Source organism: Onychomys torridus, chromosome 1 (genome assembly GCF_903995425.1).
Source record: "Onychomys torridus chromosome 1, mOncTor1.1, whole genome shotgun sequence".
In the NCBI taxonomy this organism is placed as follows: Eukaryota; Metazoa; Chordata; class Mammalia; order Rodentia; family Cricetidae; genus Onychomys; species Onychomys torridus.
The window spans coordinates 54102666-54128395 of NC_050443.1; the positions used below are offsets into that span (position 1 = coordinate 54102666).

Sequence of the window (25730 nt, forward strand, 5' to 3'; positions counted from 1 at the left end):
AGTAAAACACTCGATAAATGACTTTCCCCAAGCCATAATGTCTTTATTCTATGTTGGATTTGGGGATGCAGTGGTGTCTGTCTCTGGATGGCATGCCTCTTTGTTGGTGTGTATATAGCTCAGCATTGTGACTGTGACGTTTCTGCTTGGAGAAACCAGTTCCTTCATTATCCTTTGCAGAAGGCTCCTTGCTCTGTACCCACTTCTATGCTTTGCTTTGTATTCATTTGAGGTGGGGGTCTTCCTGTGTAGCCCAGGCTAGCCTTGCTCTTCTTGCCTTAGTCTCTGAATGCTGGAATTACAGATGTGTACCAAGACTGGAATCAGCATGTCTAGATTTCCCAACAAAAATCTTGTTAGTATTTTTTTGTATTTCATTAAACTTGAAGTTAGGTTAATTTAGATGGCTCAATGTCTTCATGAGACAAAAGCTAAGCATGCCTTCCTTCTGTGCACAGCTTTCTTTTGGTGACTTTTAGTTGTAGTAGGAGCTGCCTGGCAACCAAAGGAACTTGGGTCTGTTCTTATAGTTGCCTGGGAAGTATCACAGACTGCCTGTACTTCTCAGGGGTAGAAGATGTACCCAGACTGAACCCACCTGTATTTGTAGCTTCAGGCTATGATGAGATCATGTGTTTTGTTGTGTTGAGCCCCTTGTGGCTGCTGCTCTTACTGTCACCCCAGGGGAGAGGATGGCAGAGGACCAGGCATACTTACTAGTCATAGGTGGACTGTGTCCCATAGTAGGGCCATTGACAGGAGTCAGAACAAGATTTAGGTGTCCTTAATGATCTCAGGAAAAAATGGGGGACAGCATAAGGTCCAGTGGAGTAGGTTGGCTGGGAGATCTATCACCAGAACCCCAGAACGTCTTGGAAAGAGACAGACATGAAGGAAGAAGTTTGCATTTAGGGCGAGCAGCTTATTCCCAGGCACAAGAACAAAGGCTAGGATCCAGACCTCCATCTCTGGATTCTTGGTCTATGTTTCTGACTGCCATACTCCAAACTGAACCCGCCCACTGGGGCTCAGTGTTGCTTTGCTCTGCCGGGTCGGGGAGGGCAAGTCTGGAAGGTTTCTTTCCAAGGTGCTCTGCCAGTCCTGGAGCTTGCCCCCCAGCTCCCTTGTTTGTCTATGTGGAGCTTGAGGGCTCCCTGGAAACTTGATTCTGAATAGCTGTTGAAGAGCCCTCTGAGGAAACAAACCCTCCACCTGGGGATGACATTCCAGAGTGGAAGAATTGAAAAAATGTATTTGTTTTGTAATACCCCCCCCATCTTTTCGTTAATCCTTTCTTCAGTCTTGAGGATTTTACACATGTATACCCATATGATCATAGATATTCCCCATTTTTCCTCTTCAACTCTCCTTGTATCTCCAGCATGTTCCCCTCCCATCTTCATGTCTGTGTGTGTGTGTGTGTGTGTGTGTGTGTGTGTGTGTGTAACCTTTAAAGTCCAGCTAGTGCTGCCCCATGTGTCCATGGGTATGGAACCATCTACTGGAGCAAGGGAATCCTATCAGTGCGCATACTGATTCCCTCTACTGCCAATAGCTTCCCGGTAAGGAATGAGGCCTTGAAATCATCTACCACATCTGTACTGGACTTTGGGCTCGATTGACCTTGTGCAGGTAGCCACAGCTGCTGTGAGTTTATGAATGTGATGGTCATCTTTTTTCAGGACAGAGAATTTTACAGCACTCCTCCCTATCTTCTAGCTCTTACATTTTTTTTTTTTTCTTTCATGGTATTCTCTGAGCCTTAGTTGGGGGTAAGGTGGGGTTGAACTAGATGCCCCATTTAGAACTGAGTACTCAGTCTCTTATTCTTAGTACTTTGACCAGTTATGTATCTCTCCGTTGACTGCTGCTCATTGCAAAAAGAACCTTCTCTGACCAAGATTGAGAACAGCCCAGTTTTATGGATATGAACATAGGTATGTAGGAGACACTTTGAAAACATGACCATTTAGCAAAATAACAGTAGCAGGCTCTGTGATTTCCCTAGTCATGGGCTTTTGGCTAAGTTTGTAGTATCGGGTATGAAATCCCTGCTGTGGAGCAGTCCTCATAACCAGTCAGAAAGTGGTTGGTTACCTCCACAACAGTCATGCCACTGTTACAAAATTGGGTGCATCTCGCCTGGCAGGCTGCTGTTGTAGCAAGCAACTCTAGGTAAGACAATTGATGTCTTTTCTCTCCCATAAGCTTGTATAGCACCTTCCTGCATTATGACAGCTAGCCAGGAAGGAAGTTTACTGCTGGTTTGAGATTGATTTCTCTATGTCCTGTAGTCAAATTATGTGGTGTCTTCAGCAATAGAGTCTTGCCACATAGCATGGTGATAATCAAAGGCAATGAAAATCCTCTGTATTGTTTTGGATATCTCTGGGGCCTCCTTGACCAATAACTCTGCTCAAAAGGAGAGATGCAAATGGCTAGAAAATACTTTTAAAAGTGTTCTACATCCTCAGCCATCTGGGAGAGTGTCTCAGGGTTTCTGTTGCTTTGAAGAGACACCAGGACAACAGCAACTCTTATAAAGGAAGCAAATTTAATTGGGGCTGGCTTACAGTTTCCTGGGTTTAATTCATTATCATCATGGTGGGAAGCATGGCAGCATGCAGGCAAACATGGTGCTGGAGAGGGAGCTGAGAGTTCTACATCTTGAACTCTTCTGTTGCCTGCAGAGGCAACAGGAAGTGAACTGTATCCCACACTGGGCATAGCTTGAGCATATATGAGATCCTGAAGCCCACCTCCACAGTGACACACTTCCTCCAATAAGGCCACACCTCCTAATAATGCCACTCCCTATGGGCCAAGCATTCAAACACACAAGTCTATGCGGCCATTCAAACCACCACAGAAAGGCAAATTAAAACTACTTTAAGGTTCCTTCTGTCTTAGTTAGGGTTACTACTGATGTGACAAAACACCGTGACCAAAAGCAGCTTGGGGTGGGGTAGGGGAGGGGTTTATTTTGCTTATACTTCTCCATCACTGTTCATCATCAAAGGCAGTCAGGGGAGGAACCTGGAGGCAGGAACTGAAGCAAAATCCATGAAGGAGCGCTGCTTACTGGCTTGTTCATCACGGTTTGCTCAGCCTGCTTTCTTATGTATCCCTGGCCCTCCAGCCCAGGGCTGGCACCACCTATAATGGTCTAGGCCCTAACTTTTAATCCCTAAGAAAGTGTTACAGGCTTGCGTGCCTGCAGCTTGATCTTATGGATCTATTTTCTCAAGTGAGGCTCCCTCCTCTCAGATGACTCTAGCTCGTGTTAAGTTGACATAAAAACTATCTGGCACACTATCTCACCCCAGTCAGAATGGGCATCCTCAGTGATGTAAATGACAAACAAAAACAAAAACAAAAACAAAAGCCCAAAGTGGCTTTGGCAAAAAGGGAGCTTTTCCGTATTGTTGGTGAGGAAATCAGTCTGGATGTTTCTCAAAACACTAGAAACACAACTGCCATGTGACCCAGTGATATTGCTTTTGAGCATATGCCCAGTGGACTTAATTTCCTCTCACAGAGGCACTCACCCATAAGTGCTCATTGCTGTGATATTCACAATAGCTATGAAATGAAATCAAGCTGGATGTCCATCAACAGATGAATACATAAGAAAAAATTGGAGTTTGTTCACAACAGAATAACAATACTCAGCTATCATGAAGGAGGAAATCATGAAAATTTCAGGTAAATGGATAGAACCAGAAAATCATACTGAGTGACGTGACTCAGGCCAAGAAAGACAGACACCTTCCCTTCTCCCTCATATGCATAGCCTACCTGCAAATTTGTGTTTCATTTGGAGCAAAAGTGGAAGCCAGGAAATGAGAAGGGTGCCTTTTGGGCTTGGGCACATTCAAGGAAGGATGCAATAGACTGTAGGCAAAACAAAGGCAGAGAGGAGGCATACTGGGCAGAGAGGCTTAAGTAGGGAGGGCACAGGGGTACGGGAGAAGCCAGGGGGCAGAGGGGACGGCATTCCAAAGGAAAAGTACATGAAAACTCACACGGCACCCTACTGTTTTCCAATGCAATTGAAAAAGAATAATTGGAGGGATAGTAGAATGCATGGGAAAGAGGGGGAATAATCAGGGGTTAAAGGACTAATCATGGATGGGAGGGGCCGTAGCAGAGAGGAACAAGCCAAGGATGTATAAAAACGCCTGGTGGAAATCCACTAGTTAGTGAGCTAATCTCAAATACAACTTAAAAAGTTGGAAAGGAATTACTGTACAAGGAAGGACACTGTTGCCCCGGGACGCATGGGTTACTACATGAAATCTCAGCACAGGGCAGATGGACGAGTTCTGAGTGACTGAAGGTGTTTAGATTTTCAGCACCGAAGAGAACATCTGGTGTGGTGGGCTGTACCTGTAATCTCAGTCCCGGGAGGGGTCGGTGGAGGCAGGTAGATTCTCAGAGCTCACTAACCAGCCAGTCTAGCTAATGGGTGAGCTGTAGGCTCACTGAAAGAGCTTGTCTAAAAGAATAAAGTGAAGACTGATTGAGGAAGACATATAATGTTGACCTCCGGCCTCCATGGATGCACACACACACACACCCCAGACCAGATATATACCCTCCCCATCAGACACACGCACGCACACACACACACACACACACACACACACACACACACACACACACACACGCATGCATGCACGCACACACACACAAAACCAGACCAGATACAACCCCCCCACCAGACACTCCCCCCTAAATACACACCCACACACACCCACACACACCCCAGACCAGATCTGTACCCCTACATACACATACACACACACACACACCCACACACACACACACACACACACACACACGCATGCGCGCGCGCGCGCGCATCGAGTTTTGGTTCGAATGGAAGGGTGACATGTCATCTCTGGACCTCACAGTCTCACAGGGGATATGCTCTTTACTTGACTCTCATGCCACTGAGCTTGCTAACAGCCCTGTGAAGAGCTGTTGCATGCTTACCTTCTGGAAAACCTGCACTCGGATATGCCTGAGCAGAAAGTGTCAAGCTGTTGTCACCGAGTGACTCTTTAGGGATTAAAGGGGTTGTAGCAAAGTGGGAAAATGACACTGGTTGTGGAAGCCTTTCCATTAAAACATCAAAAAATGCCCAAGGTGGCCTTTGTTATAGTGCTGGTTTGTTTCAGTTCCCGCCACCGTGCCTTCCTTTTGAGCGTGCTCTGGCATTAGGACTCTAGGTCACGTGGGACTGGAAACCTGCATGTTTGAGAGAGCAGTGCCGTCATGTTCATGGAGAACTTCAAAGTAGATTTAGGACTTGCTCTCATTCCCTCTGGTCTCTCTTCTTTTCCCTCCTTGGCCTCCCTTCTGTCAGGCAATAAGACCATCTAGTGAGCAGGGCACCTAGTGGTTGGCTCTGATTGGTCTTTCCTCCTCCTCTTTCCCCGCTGTTGGTTGGTTAGAGGGTTGCTATGCATTGACTGGCTCACACTTAATCCTGTGTGTCCACTCTTGGAGCTGGAGGTGTGGCCAGACGGGCAGGATGGAGTAGCCAAAAGGAGGTCAGTGGTGGATGCTGGCCTGCCTCAAAGCAGTGTGTGTCTCAGGGGAGTCTCACTTCAGCAAGAGTTTGTTAGAGGTTTGTCTGGATCCCTGTGAAGCAGGACTGGGTGAATTGTGTTCAATGATACCTTCCAGAAAGTGAAAGGGGGAATTCTGGGTATTGAAGTCAAGGAGAGGTGAAGTAAGTGTGTGTGTGTGTGTGTGTGTGTGTGTGTGTGTGTGTGTGTGTGTGTGTGTTGGGGCTCTTTGATGGGAGTGGAAGGCACTAGTGTATGTGGAGTGGTGGGGTGGTGATTCCGGGTGACTTTCTGGGGATATCAGCATCACGGCAGCCTTTGTCCCTCACTGGCAGGCAGGTGCTCACTGTCCTCTGAGACCTTCTTGAGCTGATCTGAGTGTATGCTCTGGAGTCCCTCACTCTTCTTTCTTACATTTTTGGTTGTGAGACTCGCCTTTAACAGCTGAGCCATCTTTCGAGCCCTTCATTTTTCTTTCTTTCTTTTTTTTCTGTGTGTGGCATGTTTCAAACCCCAAGTACCATGTAAGGAGAAGGCAGCTGGGCAGTTTGGAAGTCCTTGGTCACTGGACCTTCAAACCCAACCCTACTTCCCACTAGCTGTGTGGTTATGGGCAGAATGACCTCCCTGAACCACAGTTTCCTTTCCTGGAAGACCAAATTACCAGTGACATTCCTTTATAGATTATTTGGATGTGTCCATGGGTGTGGTGGGTATTGTGTTGCCTGAAATACTGTGTGTACCCCGAAATAAACTTATCTGGGGTCAGAGAGCAGACAGCCACTAGAACAGAGCCAAAAATGGTGGCTAGAAAATGGGTCAGAGCAAGCCAGAGAAGAAGCTGGGTGGTGGTGGTGCACGCCTTTAATCCCAGCACTTGGGAGGCAGAGCCAGTTGGATCTCTGTGTGTTCAAGGCCACTTTAGAAACAGCTAAGCATGGTGATCCACACCTTTAATCCCAGAAACCCAATCTTTAATATCAGGGAGCGGGGGCAGAAAGAGAAAGGTGTATAAGGCATGGGGACCAGGAACTAAGTGAGTTAAGCATTTGGTTAAGCATTTTGGCTGGTTAAGCATTTAGGCTTTGGAGCAGCACAGTTCAGCTGAGAGCCATTGGGATGAGGACTCAGAAGCTTCCAGTCTGAGGAAACAGGATCTCCTGAGGAACTAGCAAGGTGAGATAGCTGTGGCTTGTTCTGCTTCTCTGATCTTCCAGCATTCACCCCAATAACTGGCCTCGGGTTTGATTTTATTAATAAGAACCTTTAAGATTCATGCTACACATGGGAGCTTGGGGACATGGTTTGGTAAGTAAATGCCTGCCACAAAAGCATGAGAACATGTTTGGATCCCCAGCAGCCACATACAAAGCCAGGTATAGAGCTGGAGACATGGCTCAGGAGTTAAGAGCACTGGATGCTCTTCCAGAGGACTGGGGTTCAATTTCTAACACCCACATGAAATAAAACAACAATAACAATAATAAAAAAGCTAGTTGAGCAATGTGTGCCTGAAACCAGTGTTGAAAGGGTAAAGACAACTGGATCTCTGGCCAACCATTCTAGCCAATCAGTGAGTTTGAGGATGTAAGAGCCACCCTGTCTCAAAACATAAGGTGGAGGGAGATAGAGGAAGATACAAACAGTGCACACACTGCCTATTTACCCACATATCCACATACACGTGCACACGTACCACACACACAAATACAGGAAGAGGAAGTTGCACATGTGTGAACACACTTGTGAGTTGCTTAGCATCATTGACACAAGCGCAGCTTCTAGGACTACTATTTCCAAGTTTCTCACATTCTCTCTTGCTGATGCAGGATGCTCTGGTTCTTTACTCCCAGGACAGTTAGACTCCAGGATCTGAAGGTCTGTGAAAAACATGGATCCATTCTATTTCTAAAATTTCTCGTTTCTGCCTGGTGCATAGCTGGTAAAGAAAAGGTCCTCTTTGGAAGGAGTGTGAGACTCTTATTCTCTGCCCACTCTGTCCATACACTGCATAGCGTCTCTCCTATCAGTGGATGTCCTTTCTTGACGCATGATGTGATGTGAGCTCTGTCCAGAATGGACCTATGGTGATATTTTATTTGTACTGAAATGTGATTTTATTTGTATGTTAATAAAGTTGCCTTGGAGTCAGAGCAAGCTATAGCAGAAGCTGAGCAGTGGTGGCGCATGCCTTTAATCCCAGCACTTGGGAGGCAGAGCTAGGCGGATCTCTGTGTGTTCAAGGATACAGCCAGCATGGCGACATCTCAATACCAACCATAGAAGACCTGGAGGTCTGTACAGACAGGCAGTGACGAGAAGGTCATGTGATTGGGTTTACACCCAATGAGAAGGCAGAACAGAAAGTCTATAAAAAAGACAGGATACAGGAAGTAGGCCTCTTGCGGAGAGGAAAGACAGCAGCAGCAGTGAAGGGTAAGGTGTTCAGCTCTCAGCTATTGCTCTGACCTCTTGGCTTTTAACTCTGTGTTTGGCTCTGTGTTTCTTATTTAACGAGACGGTTACATCTACATAGACCTAAGTGTATGGACTTTTCATGGGTCTCAGCTTTGTTTGATTAACATGCTTTACAATGAATCAGCAAGGCCTGTGCTTCCCTGGCAAAGGGTATTTAGTTTCAGAGGGTTGATTGCCTGAAATATAGTTTCTCTGGCTCATGTCAGAGCTGGTTTTTTGAAGTACGCATGAGGACCCTTACTGATGGCCTTATGTACTAGTGAGGGCTCTCCACAGATGTAGCAGAGTGTGTTCTCTCTCCTCGTTTGTGTGTGTGTATGTGTGTGTGTGTGTGTGTGAGAGAGAGAGAGAGAGAGAGAGAGGGAGAGGGAGAGGGGGGGGGGGGGGGGGGGGGGGGGGGGAGGGGGAGGAAGGGAGGGAGAGGAAGGGAGGGAGAGGAAGGGAGGGAGAGGAAGGGAGGGAGAGGAAGGGAGGGAGAGGAAGGGAGGGAGAGGAAGGGAGGGAGAGGAAGGGAGGGAGAGGGAGGCTGGCCACATACTTATAGAAAATTGCTTATGAAGATCTGATGGTATAGGTTCTGTTTTTTTTTTTTTTTTTTTTTTTTTTTTTTTTTTTGGTTTTTCGAGACAGGGTTTCTCTGTGTAGCTTTGTGCCTTTCACTTGGTAGCCCAGGTTGGCCTCGAACTCACAGAGATCTGCCTGGCTCTGCCTCCCGAGTGCTGGGATTAAAGGTGTGCACCACCACTGCCCGGCTGGTTCTGGTCTTTTTTTTTTTTTTTTTAAACTTTTTATTTATTTGTTGTGGATTTCATATCATGCATCTCGATCCCATTCATCTCCCTGACCCTTTGTATCTGTCCTCTGCCATTGCAACCCCCCCCACCCCAAATAAAATAAAACTTGAAAGGAAAAAAAGAAAAAGAAAAACCTCGTTTTGGAAGCTGTAGTATGACAGACACAGTGAGTCACGCAGTTTAGTCTGTACATCTTCATTTGCAAATGATCTTTGCAAAGAATCATTGATCTTGTTCAAGGCCTTTGGTTTCTGCTATGCTGTAGACACTGGGTCCTTCCTGGGACTCTTCCTGGACATCCTGTTGCTGCCCTGTGTGATGGAGATCCTGCAGCCCTGGGTCCACAGTATTGACTCCCACCCCCACCCCTTGCTGCAGCAGATCACAGATGGCGTGGATGTTGGGGTGGACCGACACATAACCCTAGTTCTGGGCCTGGGTAGTTGCAGGGTTGGGCAGCCCACCATGTCATCCTCACCACCAGGGCGACCTTTACGGTACTACCCCCAGCTAGTTCGCCCGATCAAGGAGGCAGGGCTGGTTCTCCTGCTTTAATGCCCTTAGGGCCGGCTCACTGACATCTACATCACTAGGACCTGCTCTACTGTGTTGCCCGGGTGAGGTACAGAGGCCGCTCTCCTGAGCGCTGCAGCTGATGAGGGACAGGGACAGTTCTTTCATTCTCATGACCTCAGGGCCAGCTCTCCCAGCTGCCACAGGCATAGTGGGAGGAGGGCATCTTTCCCGTGCCCATGCCACTGTATGGCGGATGAGGGGGTGGGGCCGCATCTCCCTCACTCATGTTCTTGGGCTGGCTCACCGGCGTCTCAGTCAGCTCTACGGGGCTGCCCAGGGTGAGGTTCAGGGCTCGTGCTCCTGGGTACTGCAGCTGGTAACGGGGAGGGTCGGCTCTGGGAGGGCATCTTTTCCTTGCCCTTGACACCACATGACAGATGAGGGGTGCAGGGCAGTTCTCCCACTCTCATGCCCTCGGTCAAGGTGCAAAGCCCGAGCTCCTGAGTGCTGCCGTTGGTGAGGGGCAGGGCCAGCTCTTCTGCTCTCGTGACTCAAGTGCCAGCTCTCCTGCCTGCTGCAGGTGGCAAGGGGCGAGGGGCGAGGGGGGGAATCTCTCCCTCGCCCACCTGTGGCAGATGAGGGGCAGGGCCAGATCTCCCATGCTCACCTTCTCAGGGCTGGTGCCTCTGCACCCATGCTGACAGGATCAGCTCTGCATTGCTGCCCAGGTGAGGCGCAGGGCCAGCTCTGTGCAGCCTTATTCTCTCAGCCTTTGGTGGTATCAGGAGCCACGTGGCGGACATCAACACAGACCGTGGCTGCAGCAGGGCTACAGACCCAGACATGGGCCTTGGCAGCCGCCCAGGCCTGAACATCACGTTGGTCACCTCAGCCTGTTCCTCACTGCTTTCACCTCTTCAGATCTGCCTCTCTACATAGGACGTGGACCATTCTGCCTCTCTCTCTTCCATATCCCACCATATATTTGTTCATGATAATAGTGCTTAACTGCCTGGCACCACAAGGTGCCTGGGGGCAGGCTTTCCTGGTAGGCAGGCATATGGGTCTCCTCCTGCTCAGGCTTAGTGGTGCTGGGCAGGGTTGTGTTTTCTCCTTACTGCTGGGTTAGGCTGCCCTGGTCTTTTTTTAAAATTTTTATTTCAAATGCATTTGTGTATTGCCTCCAATTATGTCTGTGTGAGGGTGTTGGTTCCCTTGGAACTGGAGTTACAGACAGTAGTGAGCTACCATGTGGTGCTGGGAATTGAACCCAGGTCCTCTGGAGGGGCAACCTGAACCATTTCTCCAACCCCTTGGTTCTGGTCTGAATGCAGACATACTTAATGCTGAGAAACAGCCATTGTTTCAGTGTGAGTCCAAGGACAGTGTATCTGGCTGGGTGGGGTAGTACCCATCTGTGGGTGGAGGCAGGGGGACGTGAGTCTTGAGGCAAGTTTGGGATACTTAGGAACACTGCATCGGAAGTCAATATAACAGAACAATTGAATAAATAACCCCCTTTCTCCTCCCCCGCCCCGCCCACCTGATGTCCAGTGGGTAGGAAGACTTCCCTTTAGTCCTCAAGGGAGAGTCTGCCTTTTGTCTCACTCAGGCCTTCCCCTGAGTGGGTGAGGCCCACCCATGTTGTGGAGGACAGTTGGCTTTATTTATGTAATTTTAAAAATGATTCATTTATTTTTTTTCATGTGCAATGGTCTTTTGTCTGAAAATAGGTCTGTGTGAGGGTGTTGGATCCCCTGGAACTGGGGCTACAGACTATTGTGAACTCCCATGTGGATGCTGGGAATTGAACCCAGGTCCTCTGGAAGAGTAGCTGGTACTCTTAACCATGGAGCCATCTTTCTAACCCTGACTTTAATCTACTTTAGATGCTACATCCATTCAGAGATACCCAGGATAATGTATGCCCATGTGTCTGTGTGTCCATAGCCCCATCATTTTTACCCATAATGTTCTCTTGGTATCATCTTGGGGTTCATGATTCCTTTCTGAGTTTGTGTGGTTGAGAAGACTGATGTTAAAGCATCATAGGCCATGGAGGTCTCCAGGTTGGTGTTGTTTTCCTGAATCTTCCAGGGGTGAATATATAAGGCCTTGCTGGGTGGTGGTGGTGCACACCTTTAACCCCAGCATTTGGGAGGTAGAGGCAGGAGGATCTCTGTGAGTTTTAGGCCAGCCTGGTCTACAGAGTGAGTTCCAGGGCAGCTAGGGCTGCACAGAGATTCTCCTCCCGGAGTCAGGAATAAGTGGATAGGCCACATTCCACATGCAACACTGAAGATTGTAGGTCAGAGATTGTGCTTTGTGGCGTTCACAATACCTGGAGAAGACAGAACTGTGACTCCTCAGCCTGAAGCCATCTGGGTATGGCCATTTTGAGGGTATACAGGTGATTTTCTCAAGTCTTCAGGTTTGGGGAAATTTCCTTTTCTAAACATCTCAGATGCTTCTTCTGCCCAGGCCCATGTCAGAGCAAACAGAGTGGGGAGCCTCATTGAATCTCAAAGCCAAGTGTACCCCCCACCCTGGACAGCTGTGGATCATCTAGGGGGCCATGTTGGCTTGGCTTCCTGAGGAAGGTGTGGGAGTCTGCATGGACTGAGTCAGACCTCCATCCCGAGGGCTTAGAGCAAGGGTGGCCTATTGGTGAAATTATTAAGGCCACTCAACGTAGTTAAAAGGGAGGTTTATTTTGTGGGGTAATTTACAAAGGAAGGGATAGGTTGTAGGGTCTGGGAAAGGTATGGCACAGTCCGGTGGTGTACTCTGGAGAACTCTGCTCGGTCTACCTCCAGCGTCCAGGGTCCTGGAACCAAGCGAGGCCTCTCCTCTCGATCCTGGGTCTTCAGCTTCCTCCCTCAGCCCTGCCTTCTAGGTGTGACCATTACCAAAGCCTCAATGGGGTTTGGAACTTCCAGGCCAAGGCTGGGATGGCCACCCACTACAGTGGCCCTCCCCTGTCATTTGGTCTTGGTTGGCTTGTGGAATTTAGAGCCATTGCTGAGCTTAAATTTCCCCATCTGGCACTAGAGCTGGAGCTGGCAGGGATGAAGAACCATTTAGAACAGAATGTAAAGATGATCTTCCTTTTGGGTATTGAAGGTGGGGAGAGGAGAATTTTGTTGGAGAGAATGTGGGACCAACAGTGTTGATCCGGTGAGCACTGTGGCTTCTGAGGAGCAGAGTCTCCTCTCAGAGTCACTGGCAAAGTTGAGACAGATCGGAGATCACAGCGCTCCCTGAGGGTATTTGGCTTGAAGTTAAGCAGTTTTAAGTACTATCAAGACTGTTAATGTCATTATATAAGCACCAGTTAGTGTTTACTTCTTCAAGTAAACTAAGCCACTGGGAGGCAGCCCTGTTGTACCCTTAGAGGGCTGGCGGTCAGAATCTTCCCTTGTGCCTGAATGCCTTGATCGAGGAACTGCTGGTGGAGTAGGCTTCTCCTACCTCACCGCCTTTATTCTGAGTTAGGGTCTCAGGTAGCACAGGCTAATCTTCAACTTGGGTGGCTGAGGCTGACCTTGAAATCCTGATTCATCTGCCTCTGTTTCCTGAGTGTTGGGATTACAAGGTATGCACTCCTATGCCTGGCTGGGGCAGCCTTTCCATACAGACGTCACCATGATATCCCCACTGCTTTGAAGCAATTACAATCCAGATGCAAGGAAGGCTGCTACTGAAGCCATAGAGCTCCGGTTCAGGAGGGCTTCCGCCAGCCAAGACCGTTCTGGGTGGTGTGGCTAGTGTTGGAAGACGCCACTCCAAGCAAGACAGTCCTGGATGGACTGTGGATGTTGCTGCCCACCTTACAGCTAGTCCTCTCAGGATAGGAGGGGAAAGCACCCTCTCAGCCAGAAGTCTACAATTCCTCTGATGGGAAGCCTGTGATTAGTTCCTGAGGATTGCCGTCAGTAGTATGTGAGGGCCAGTTGGCAGAATTATAATCCGTGTGTAAGCATGCCATGCTTCCTTCTGCCTATGTAAGCAGGCTGTTTCCCACTGCTTTGGGGGCTAGTCTGGGAGTTTGTCTCCTCTGTGCCCGCATCACATTCCAATACCAGGCCCAGCAGAGGCTTCTTTCAAACCATCTTTTATTTCCTATGGGTGATACATGTCATAGCTAGAGTGGGCTGGGCTGGTTGTACCTATGCACTCTTGAGGCAGCGAGAAGGCAGATGTGGGATTCCAGAGGGTGGCCTGGAGCGGACACTATAGAAAACTGAGCTTACTGGGGGGTGAGAAGATATGAACCCCACTTTCCCTAAGAGCTGTCAAGGGTTAAAAGCTGACGGTCCCAACATCTGATACTCAGCTGCCAAATACCAGGCTGCTGCCAACCCAAGCTCAGAGCACCTACATCTGTAAGTCTGTGTGGCTTTGAAAGCTTGGGGCCACAGCCTCTAGTTCTCGGAGCCTTGAGTTGTAAGCTAGAGGTTTTGCAAGTCTAGCCTATAAACCTCGGACACTCAAGAACTTATTTATGACAAGGTGGCTAGGTATGTCCCTTTGGTTTAATGTCTTGCTGCCAGGCTTGGTATTTGCTCTGCTCTTCATCCTAATTGTCGAATCCAGGTAGATACATCTGTGCCCAGGGGCATACCTGTGAGGACAGCTGGGAGAAAAAAGTCACTCTGCAGCGTGGCTTCAGGTTGCCTCATTTTGTTGCTAGGTTCTCATTTGCCACGGTCTTCCCGCTGCCTGTGCTGTTGTGTGACTTCTCGGGAGGAAGGACACACAGACAAACGGCTGTTCGCCTCAGATAGGGCCCCAACAACACACAAGAAGGGATTATTTCTTGTAAGCCTACCTTGGTGACCAGTGAACCTATCAGAGTTACTTACAGGAACTTAGAAACAGCTGCACCACAGAAGAGCCCAGTTCCACTATGCACATCTGGAGGTCCCTACAGCTTGTAGGCATCAACACCACAGAAGCATCCGCTACCTCCAGCAATTGTTCACTGCCTCTGTAATTTGGGGAGGGAGCCTCACGAGGCTTTTAGCATTCTTGTAGCTTTTGAGTTTCCTCAGCCTTCCTCCATCCCTGCTTAAGGATTGTTTCAGTCTAGAGAAAACAGTCTCGTACCTGAAGGGCCTGCAAGAGCGGGCGCTATAGATTGCATAGGTTAGTTTATGCTAGGGATACGGTGCTAAAATTTGCTATGTAAATGACATGACAGTTTGGTAAGTCCTATTTTTGGTAATTCATAGTAGGTAAGCCAAGAGCACGTTGCCGTTCCTAAGACATTTTTAGAGGACCTAAAAGTGAGGTTCTGCTTTGATGCTTTTTGAGAACTTGAGAGTTTCTCTTGGCAAGAGGTAAAAAGATCTGCCGGTGTCTTTGACAAGTGGTCTCAGGGGAACAGCTTGCCATCTGCTGGAAGGCTCTTCAGTGTCCCACTTAGGATGTTTTGGATTGGCTGCTTTTTCATAGAGAGCATCCGATTTTCTTAGGAGGAGGCTGGCATAGAATACAAAACACTGGGAACAGATCCAAGATCACAGAGAACCAGGCTCAGAGAGCATTAGTGGTCATCAGAAGAGGGCTTCCCTTAGGTGACGTCATGCATTTTCCAGACTCCCCCTGGGAAATATTGCAGTCTTCAAGCAGGGGCTTGTGCCAGCTCTTTTCCTGTGGCCCACAGTGTCCCTCTGCCACGCCATAGGTACTGGTGTAGTAGGAGAACCCTCGCCATGGAAACAATATCGACTCATTTTCACAAACCCTAATCTTAGGAGAGAGGCTGGAGCATGTGTGATTTCTGTATTTGTTATTATCAGCTCAAAAGAACTTATGCCAGGAGCCTCCCGTATGCATGCTCGTTAAGGGCATTATCTCAGTGACCATCCCTCACCTTTGAGGAAGATCGCTCCTATCCCGTTTTATTTATGAGGAAGCTCAGGAAACCTCACTTAAGTAGAACTTGTCTGGACTTTGACCTGGATCCCATAGGGTGGCATCTGCACCCCCAGCCAGGCTGCCGCTCTCCTGTCCTCAGAGAATAATTTGATCTTTTGTTTGCTGTGCATTGTAGTATTTTGCACGAATTTTACCTTTTTGAACTGTTGCATTTGAATAGTATTTCTCTCAGTTATTGAGTTGTTGGTGCTCAGATAACTCTGCTTTGGGAAGATGGGAAGGGTTAGGAAGTTGGTAACTCACTCAGTCCTGTGGACACCCTGTGTGTGTGTGTGTGTGTGTGTGTGTGTGTGTGTGTGTGTGTCTGTCTGTCTGTCTGTCTGTCTGTATGTATGTATGTATGTATTTATCTATGGGGTGTGTATATCTGTGGGGTATGTGTATGTGTATCTGTGAGGGTATGTGCATGTGTATGTGTATTTACATATCTGTAGGGTGTGTGTGTGTGTTTGCATGAGTGTCTGTTGTGGGTTCTTCCTCAGTAGCTTTCTAGTTTATGAGGCAGGGTTTCTTGCTGAATTGGAAGCTTACCCCTTGGACTAGTCTAGCTAGCCATCTTGCTCCAGAGATTTCCTGTTTGGCTTCTGAGTGCTGAAATTTCAGGAGGGCCATTATATCCGTCTGGCATTTGACCTTTCTCTTGCAGCTGAGGGTGAGTGCTGGAAATTCAAACTCCAGTCTTCATGCTTGCAAAGGACTGTTCCCTGAGCTCCCTCTCTAGCTCTCAGCTTCTGGGGCCTTAACCAAGCCTTCTGGGTACAGCTGTAGCATCTGTCCGGAGGCGGTTGCAAGCATTGTCTGCAGATGTCAGGAAGTGAACTTATTTAGGCGAGCTGCTCCATCTATGTATGGAGGCTTGGCCCCCTCAGTGTGGCTCACAGGCTTGGTCTCATGAGTATGCTTCTCTTCCTCCAGGTTGGGAAAGAGGTTGAAGAAGACCCGCAAGTATGACATCATCACCACTCCTGCTGAGCGTGTGGAGATGGCCCCACTGAATGAGGAGGACGACGAGGATGAGGACGCCACAGTATTTGACATCAAGTATAGGTGTGGGCTGGGGATAGAGCCTTCCTCCAGTGCTGGGTCGGGTAGGGTGGTTCAGGCACAGTGTCCTTGTGCTCTTGTTAACTGTTGGGCTGTGAGATGTTCTTATTATGGTGGGACCTGTTCCCATCACCGCCTTGGTAGAAGTACCCAGGAATGTATGTGTGTGTGTGTGTGTGTGTGTGTGTGTGTGTGTGTGTGTGTGTGTGAGAGAGAGAGAGAGAGAGAGAGAGAGAGAGAGAGAGAGAGAGAGAGAGAGAGATTGAGATTGGTTTCTCTGTGTAGACTCGGCTGTCCTAGAACTCACTCTGTAGACCAGGATAGCCTTGAACTCAGAGTTCCTCCTGCCTCTGCCTCCCGAGTTCTGGGATTAAAGGTGTGTGCCACCACACCTGGCATACTTAAATTTTATAAAGAACAATCACACATTGAAACAGGCTGATTCTAGATATCAGAGCAAGAAGAAACTCATGACCTGTATTTTGTCAGGGGAAGGATGAAGTCAATTAGTAATATTCAGTTACACTACAAAATTATACATACATAGTGTTATTAATGATTGTATTGGTTTTATTGCCAGGCCATTTTGCCCACCTCACAGTCAGAAACATAGAAACAAAACAGAAAATGATATCATTTTAAAAGGCCATTAGGCTTGCCTAACAAGCCCCTCAACTTCTACCAGGCCATCTTGCCAGACCTCACTTTTTTATCTTTATTTTTTTTGAGACAGAGTCACATAAACCTGGGCTGGCCTGGAACTTGCTATGTAGAACTTGTGGTATTTCTCTTGCCTCAGTCTCCTGAGTGTTGGAATTGCAGGTGTGCATTACCCTCCTGTGCTTCCAGCTTTTTGCTACGGTTCACTATGTCCTTCTGCAGGCCTGTGGCACATTGTGCAATATGGGCCCTTAATGGAGTGGGTCATATGTACTGCCGATGTATATATGCATGCGTGTATATGCGCCTGTACACGGCGCGTGCCCCTCGGTGTATTCGGAGGCAGAGAACAACTTTCTAGAGTTGGTTCTCTCCTTCTCTTATGTAGATTCTGGGAGTCAAACTCAGTTTGTCAGGCATGGCAACAAGAGCCTGTACCCACTGAGCCATCTTGCCAGCCCCTGTACAGTTTTTGGATTCAGAACCACTACTAGAATCTTGTTCATATTAGGTGTGATCGTTAATATTGATTGTTAACTTGTCAGGTTCCAGAATCACCATGGGGACAAATCTCTTGCTGAGTCTGTGAGGGAGTTTCAAGACTGAAGACCTACCTTAAATGTGGTCAGCACTATCCCGTGGGTGGGGGTCCTGGACTTCATAAAAAGTAGAAACTGAGCTGAGCACTGGTGCTTACCCCTCTGCTTTCTGACTGTGAATGCTATGTGACCAGCTGCCTCGTGCCCCTGCTGCCCTGCTGTCTCCGCTGTGATGGACTGTACCCTCAAACTGTGAATCAAAGCAAGTCTTTCTTCCTTAAGTTGCTGTCTTTCTTAGGTTTTGTTTGTTTGTTTGTTTTCTTGAGACAGGGTTTCTCTGTGTAGTTTTGTTGCCTGTCTTGGATCTCACTCTGTAGACCAGGCTGGCCTGGAACTCATAGAGATTCACCTGCCTCTGATTCCTGAGTGCTGGGATTAAAGGTGTGTGTCACCGCTGCCCTGCTAGGTTTTCTATTGCTGTGGTAACACACTGATCAAAAAAACCTGAGCCAGGTGGATCTCTATGAGTTCAAGGCCAGCCTGGTCTACAGAGCAAGATCCAGGACAGGGACTGAAACTACACAGAGAAACCCTGTCTAGAAAAACAAACAAAACAAAACAACCTGAAAGGGTTTATTTCATTGTACAGCATATAGTTCATTAGCCCAGGGAAGTCAGGGCAGGAGCTGAAGCAGAGGCCATGGGGGAGTGCTGCTTGCTGGCTTGCTCCTCATGGCTTGCTTGGCCTGCTGTCTTATAGATCCCAGGAACACAAGCCCAGGGGTCACACCACCCACAGTGAGCTGGGTCCTCCCTTGTCAGTCATCAATGATCATTCAAGAGGATGTACCACAGGCTTGCCTGAAGGCCGGTTTGGTGTGGACATTTCCCCAGTTGAGAATCCCTCTTTCCAAATGACTCTAGTTTCTGTTAGGGTGACATAAAACTAGTTAGCACAGTTGCTTTTGCTACGTATTTTCTCATTATCACGAGAAAGAGAGAAGTAACTAGTACACGGAGTGACTGAACTGATTCTGTGAGAGTCATGATAGAATGGTCTGTTTTTATTGTGTGTTCACATGTCACTGAGTAAGAAAAGTCCCTAATCCGGATGTGGAAGCCCATGGCTGTAGTTCCAACACCCAGGAGGCTAGAGCAGGATGTTTTAAGTTCAAGGTTGGACACACACACACACACACACACACACACACACACACACACACACACGTATAGTGAGAACCTGTTTCAAGTAACTGGTATGGAAAGGACTTAAACAAGCTATTCTAATATCTGTTTAGAAATTCTGTCTAGACTGTGAGATGGGAAAGGGGCCTGGATGCCAGTGCTGCTTTAGCCTGAAATACATCCACACTTGTCTGGATTCTTCAGACTTGGAACAAGTTCCCTTTCTGGGCTGATGGTCAGTCCTGGATTGCGTGGCTGCTAACTCTGAAACTCACCAAGCGCTGAAACCAGCTGGCAAGACTGAACCACTTAGTAGATATTTAGGTAGTAGAAATACTTTTGTTTTCTGAAAGGCCAAGCCCCCCTCGCCATGGCCTGATGCAAAAGTGAGAATCAAGGATGAGAGAGAAACTATGTACCCACACACTGGCATTTCCCAGACACCCCTCTCTTGGCACCCGGCGATGTCTGATACAGGATCTGGGTTTGCCTCCTCCAGCCCCGTGGTGTCCCCCATTTCTTCCAGGCAGAATCTCAGGACCCAGCAGATCCATTTGTATTAATCCTGTATGCTAAGTTGTTGGCTCTTGTGAGCCCTAGTCCCATGGGCTCAGTCTCCATGCTGAGTGTCTGCTCCTGGGCAGTCTGTATAGGAACCTGTTTTTGAGGCTGTCCCCAAAGTGACAACAGAGAACCAAACTGTGGTCATTACATCTGTGACCTCATCTCTGGTAGCCGTATTTTAAATTTATTTGTGTATGTGTGTGGACATGCATGTGTGCACATGAGCATGTAGGCACACGTGCTGGGGCATGTATGCGGAGGTGGTATGACACTCTTTGCATGAGTCAGTTCTCTCATTCCACCGTGTGGGTCTGTTTGGGGTGAATGAGAATGGCCTCATAGGCTCATGTGTGTGAATGCTTGGTCCTCAGTTGGTGGAACTGTTGGGGAAGGATGAGGCGGTGTGGCCTCGCTGGAGGAGGTGTGTCATTGGGGGTCAGCTTTGAGGTTTCAAAAGTCCATACCAGGCCCAGCCACTCCTCTCTCTGCCTTGTGCTTGTGGATCAGAAGCGATGGTTGCAGCCTTGCTGTCTTACTCCTGGTTAAGACCTTTAAGAAGGGCATGCCTTCAGTATTTGAGCACTGAGTGAGGTTTGCTGTTGGGTTGCTACATGGAGTTTTCTTCTATCTCCGTGTGCTACCTTTGAATTTTGTTCCTTTCTTCAGCTCTGTTGAGCAGGACATACCTTTTCCTTTAACCCGTTATGGTGGTGAATCTATATATTCATGAAATTTCCAATATACAGTCAGTTCAGGATTCTGGAGTTAAGAACTTGGTCTTGTGTTACCTTGCTACGTGCATTGTATTGCACAAGGCTTCCTTTCTCCCTAGGAAATGGTGACTGGCCTGTTGTTTTTCTGCTCTGCTACTGGTCTGTTTGTCAGGCTCTGGTGAAAGTTATGCGCGTTTCCTTATCTCCCTTCTCTGGACTAGTTGGAATCAGATTGGAACCATTTGTTTCCTAAGGGTTTAGTAGAGCATACGAAAAACTGGCTGCACCCGAGACAGTCTGTGTGCTGTTTTTAGGATCAGTGACATTCAGCTTCTTGAATAGTTCCAAGAATATTCAGTCTTTATTTCTTCCTGGGTCAGCTTTGATCAGGAGTGGTTTTGGGGCCTTTTGTCCATTTCTGCTCAAGTTTACAAACTGTTTTTGTATAGTTGTTCCCAACATTCTTCATCTTCTTTAATCTTATAAACATTTTTAGTAAGAGTAGCTACGGTCTTTCTTTTCCTTTTTGAAAGACAGGGTCTCTGTGTAGCCCTGGCTGGTCTGGAACTCCCTATGTAGACCAGGCTGGCCTCCAACTTACAGAGATCTGCCTGCTTCTGCCTCCCAAATGCTTATTTAATATTTCATATGTTTTTTTATTTTTCCCTTGCTCAGTCTTGCAGGAAGTTTCATTTTCTCTCTCTGCATGAAGAATCACCGTTGGGCTTCTTTGCTACCCTCTGTGATGATCAGTTTTCAGTTGGTGTCTGTATCCCATCTGTCTTAGTCAGGGTTTCTATTTCTGTGAAGAACCATTATGGCCAAAAAGCAAGTTGGGAGGGTTTATTTGGCTTACACTTCCACATTGCTGTTCATCACTGGAGGAAGTCAGGACAGGAACTCAAATAGGACAGGATCCTGGAGGCAGGAGATGATGCAGAGGCCATGGAGGGGAGCTGCTTACTGGCTTGCTTCACATGGCTTGCTCAGCCTGCTTCCTCATAGAACCAGGACCACAAGCCCAGGGATGGCACCACCCACCATGGGCTGGGCCCTCTGCCATTAATCACTAATTAAGAAAATGTCTTACAGCTGGATCTCGTGGAGGCATTTCCTCAACTGAGGCTCCTTCCTCTCTGATGACTTGAGCTTCTGTTCTGTCAAGTTGACACACAAAAGCAGCCAGGACACCATCCCTCAGTTTTCTTTGAGCGAATTCTACTTCTGTTGCTTCTTCCACTGAATACATAGCCCATTCAGTCACTGTCAGACTTCCCAGCTGGAATCCCCATTTGTTCTGTGGCAGCCCGTGTCAGAGCCTCCCACAGACATTCAGGACTGTTGCCAGGCCCCGTGCCGCCCTGCCTTGTGTCCTGAAGAGCTGAACTTCAGGGAGCACCCCGTCAAAGCTCCTGCTGTTTGTGGTGGAAGTGAACTGAGGATGTGAATGAACTTGGAGGTGAGTCAGTCAGACACAAGGCCATGCTGGGCCAGAGAAGACTGACCGCTGGGAGGCTGTAGCTTTTCCTGATGTACAGGTTTATAGGAACTACAGATGGGAAGTGGGGGCGATGAGTTTGCTGTCATCTCACTACTTAGCAGTAGCCACTAGAGTGTGTGTGAGTCCACGTCTGTGGGGATTTCCTTTTCTTTTGAAATAGGCCCATGTTACAAAGGCGTATTGTGAAGAGCTTTTTATGTCAATAAGTATGAAAGAATGCAGGTTTTTGAGGTCACCTTTCTCTTTCATGGAGTGTTTTTGAGGACTTGTCTGCACACTGATAACCTATTATAGGGTCTTGTTTTCCTGTCCACCAAATGTTTCTGGTTCTCTCCAGGAAGCACACACATTGAAATCGGATGTGAACGAATCATGGCTTTAGGTTGTTTTATGATTCAGTGGAGAGAGGGCCATCATGTGCTTGGCACCAGGGTAGTGAGGTGGGTCGGGTGCTTCTTATTGTCTGTGTGACTTCTGATCCTATCTTGTGACTTGGAGCCCCGGTGGATCAGCCAGGCTTGTTTTTCCCTAGGTTTCCAGTCATGTAGAGAAGAGGTCACAGGCCAGGGAGGCTTCTGTGGACAGCACACCCAACCCCAATGCTGGCTATCAAACCTAGGATCTCAGGCAAGCTAGCCAAGCGCTCCACCATGAGCTGCACCCCCGGCTCAGCTGCCTTCTTTGTGTGTTTCATACATCTGGGATGCTTTGATTTGGGGAAAATAACTACATGGAGTATGGAGAGCCCTGGAGTTTTGAAATGGTGCCACATTTCAGGAGGTGGATTTCACTTGTGTTTTGTGCCTGGTTGGTCTGGTACACAGTTGCAGCCAGTGTTTTGGGTACTCTGCAGATCCCTCGTTTATTATGGAGACTTTTGTTTCGCCCCCATAGGCATCCCTGGAGGACAGGCACATACGAGCTCTTCTGGTTGTACCGCAGGCAGCCTGGCAGCTGTGGTGTTGAGTGTAGCCCGAGGTACCCAGCTGCTGGGAAAACCCATCCAACGTACCAACCGGGCTGCCGCTGTCCCTGCCAGCCCTGCTGCCTGCTGAGATGGGCTTCCTGTGTGTGGAAACAGTGTGGCTCCTCCAGGATGTGGACCAACATTCTAAGCAGGCTTACTTGCCCCCCATTCTGTGGCTAGAGCTTCCTGTAGGGATATTGGATACCAACGACATGACCACGGCATAGGAGACTGTGCCTACTCTATTCTCCATAGTCAGACCCCTGGAGAGTGAGTGGGTACGAAGAGAAGCGGAAGCAGAGCTGCCCCTCCCCCACCCCATCCAAGGTTGAGGTATAGACTCAGTGCTTCTTAAATGAAGGGGTTAATACCTTTCCAGTGGTAATGTCTTACGGCTGCCTTTCCTTCCTAAGGAGCTTGGGAATGGTTGGGTTCTGGAGGCTCCCCTGCCTGCCTCACGTCCCCAGATTTTAGTTCTGCTGTGAAAGAAGCTGATGGCGAGGAGCCTCTCAGAGAGCTGGGGTTCCCCTTTGCTCTGCAGCTCCCCCCCCCCCCGTGTATACAGGTGGCTGATTATTCCTACAGGTATGGGGGTGTAAGCAGCTCATGGGATGAAGGTACAGGACCTGCCAGAGGTTCCATGCTGATGCTTCTGGGACCTTGGTGAGATGAGGGGTCACCTGGCAACTGTACTTGAGCACCCAGGCAGGCGACAGTGCCACGTGTTGGGTGATCAGTGTGTCCCTGTGCTATGCTGTTACTATCCACCAGCTCTCCCTGGGGTCAGCAAGCCCCTGCCATTGGCTGCCATTTGTGGACGCTTGATGTAGCTGTGGAAATGGCTCTCTACTCTGATTTTTAGTTTGGTCTCTGAAACCATCACCAGTCCTTACATTCTATTATGCTTCTGTTTCCCATGGATTATGTAAGGTCCATAATCCAATACTAAAGCGGCAGCTTTCCTGGGTCTGTTTCCCCCTTCTCTAAGCTCCTTTTATGAAGTTGTAAGCTTTCACTCAAGGTGGAAACATTTCCCGTGCTTCTGCTGCAGTCTGCCCTGTGTTAGAGCTAGAGTTTGAAGAAGAGCAGGCTCACACGTGGGTCCTGCCTGTTCACACACCCAGTCTGAGCAGGAGACAGATACTAGTCATATGCTTATATGGGCCCAACTAACCAAACAATGGCCATGTTTGCTTTGTACTCCTCCGGTCTGTGTTACTGTAACAAAATACCTCAGACGACTTAAAGGTTTATTTTGGCTCACAGAGTTGGAGGTTTCAGTCCATGGTTGGTTTGCCCCGTGGTGAGGCAGTCTGTGGTGAGGCAGCCCATCTTGGCAGGTGTGGCAGAATAAAACCTCTGGCCACATCATGAGCCAGGGAACAAAAGGGAGAGATTGGAATCCCATGATTCCTGCCCATGTGCTCCCAGTGACCTGGAGGCCTCCCATTGGGCCTCCCCTCTAAAAGGCTCTGCTGCTTCCAACAGTGCCAATCCTCCTGACTCAGTGGGATGAGGGGAGACGTTATGGACCTCAGACTGGGACAAGAGCTCACAAACCAAGTATGAGTTCTTTTTGTTCCATGTGCGCCCGGGTCTCACTGTGCAGCCCCACGGCTTTTCTAAAACTCACTGTCCTCTTGCCTCCACCTCCCAACTGCTGGGATTATAGGCCTGTGCCAACATGCCAGGCTCTGATTTCTACATTTTCATGCTTGAAAAAGAATCAAAAGGAGAATAATATTTCAAGATAAAAGTCGAATGTAATTCAGTTTTCAGTGCCCATAAATAAAGTTTTAGTGGAACACAGCCATCACCAGGCATTTCTGTACTGTCTCTGGCTGCTTTTTGTCATGACAACAGGGCTCCTAGTTGATACAGAAGTGGCAGGATCTACAAGGTTGAAAATAGTTACTCTTGGTAGATTTTAAAGAGATGCTTTGTTGACACTTGGCCTGAGCACCTGTAGGAGGCTGGAAGGAGGGATTTAAGGAGAAAACAGCTTGTGCTCTAAGGTGGATGGGGTGGGGGCTGTGTGTGGAGGGAGGGTCCCTGAAAGCCCTGTTTGAGAGCCGAAGGATAGAGTTCCAGGGGAGAATGGAATGTGCCTTTCAGAGTGCACATTCAAAAGCCTGGTGGGTGAGGACCATCAAGGGCCGCAGAGGACAATGGTGACAAAGATGACTGCCCAGGCAGCAGGGATAGGAAAAGGGACAGAGAGTGAGTGTGACAGTGTGGCCCCAGGAGTGGACACTGCCAGGGAGGAGTCAGATGGCTTCATTGCTCTGCCTGAAGTGATGATTCTCCTTCTTGCTTTGTTTCAGATAAAACTTTTCGGGTACGTCAGCATCCTGGGGGAAGCTGGTCAGCTGCAGCCTGGGATGTGGAGGTCTGGGCACCGTCTCTCACCTGAGGTTTTGAAACCAAACCCACTGTTATTTATGAAGCACTGGCTCCACTCTGTGTGTCCAGCAACTGCTTGGAATGTCACCATCAAGCTTGTCTCCTGTCGCCTCAGCCACCCCTGGATGCCCCTTTGAAATGCTCTTTGCCCTCCTTCCTTGAGGGGTTTTCTACCTTTCTAAGAGGTGAAGATGGGAACATCAATTTCAAAGAATTTTTCTACAACAACTGTAATAATAGTAAAACTATAATTAGGAGGATTAATAATTTTAAGAAGCAGGGCAAGGGGGGAGATAGCTTAGCTCATAACCTGATTAGCTTGTGAGCAGGGGATACAAGTTTTGTCCCTAGAGCTCACATTAAAATAAATCAAAACTCCTATGATGACCCACACCTCTAATTCAGCACTGGGGAGAGAGGTGAATCCCTGGGGTTGACTGCTCAGCCAGTCTAGCCTAATGAGCAAGTTCCAGTGAAGACACCTGGTCACAGAAATGTTGGATGACTCTACAGGGACAATGCCCAAGGTTCATTTCTGGCCTCTACACATGTTTACCAACATAGACACAGACACAGATAGACACACACACACACACACACACACACACACACACACACACACACACACACACCCCTACATCAAAAGCCTGAAGGACCTTCAGATGTACTTAGGAGAATCCTGACATTTTGTTCTCCCAAATCTTTCCATCGTCATCAAATCTGGCTTTATTTGGGGGATAGCTCTGTGATATTTTAGAGTGGTTATCCAAGTTCCTCACCCCACCTCACCCTTCCTAAGAGGCTCAGCATAAATAGCAACAGCTATTCCACAAACCAATTTCTGATT

The 25730-nt window shown here is 48.2% G+C and overlaps 1 protein-coding gene across 1 annotated transcript in view; it reads left to right on the forward strand.

Annotated features, from left to right (window-relative positions):
* Fam174b (family with sequence similarity 174 member B) overlaps positions 1–25465 on the forward strand; it is a 42748-nt gene extending 17283 nt beyond the window's left edge. Inside the window, exons 2-3 of the mRNA XM_036176916.1 lie at positions 16223–16354; positions 24805–25465. Of these exons, the coding sequence (XP_036032809.1) occupies positions 16223–16354; positions 24805–24808 (136 nt within the window). The 3' untranslated portion in view covers positions 24809–25465. The remainder of the gene's footprint in view (positions 1–16222; positions 16355–24804) is intronic.
* The last annotated feature ends 265 nt before the right edge of the window (positions 25466–25730 follow it).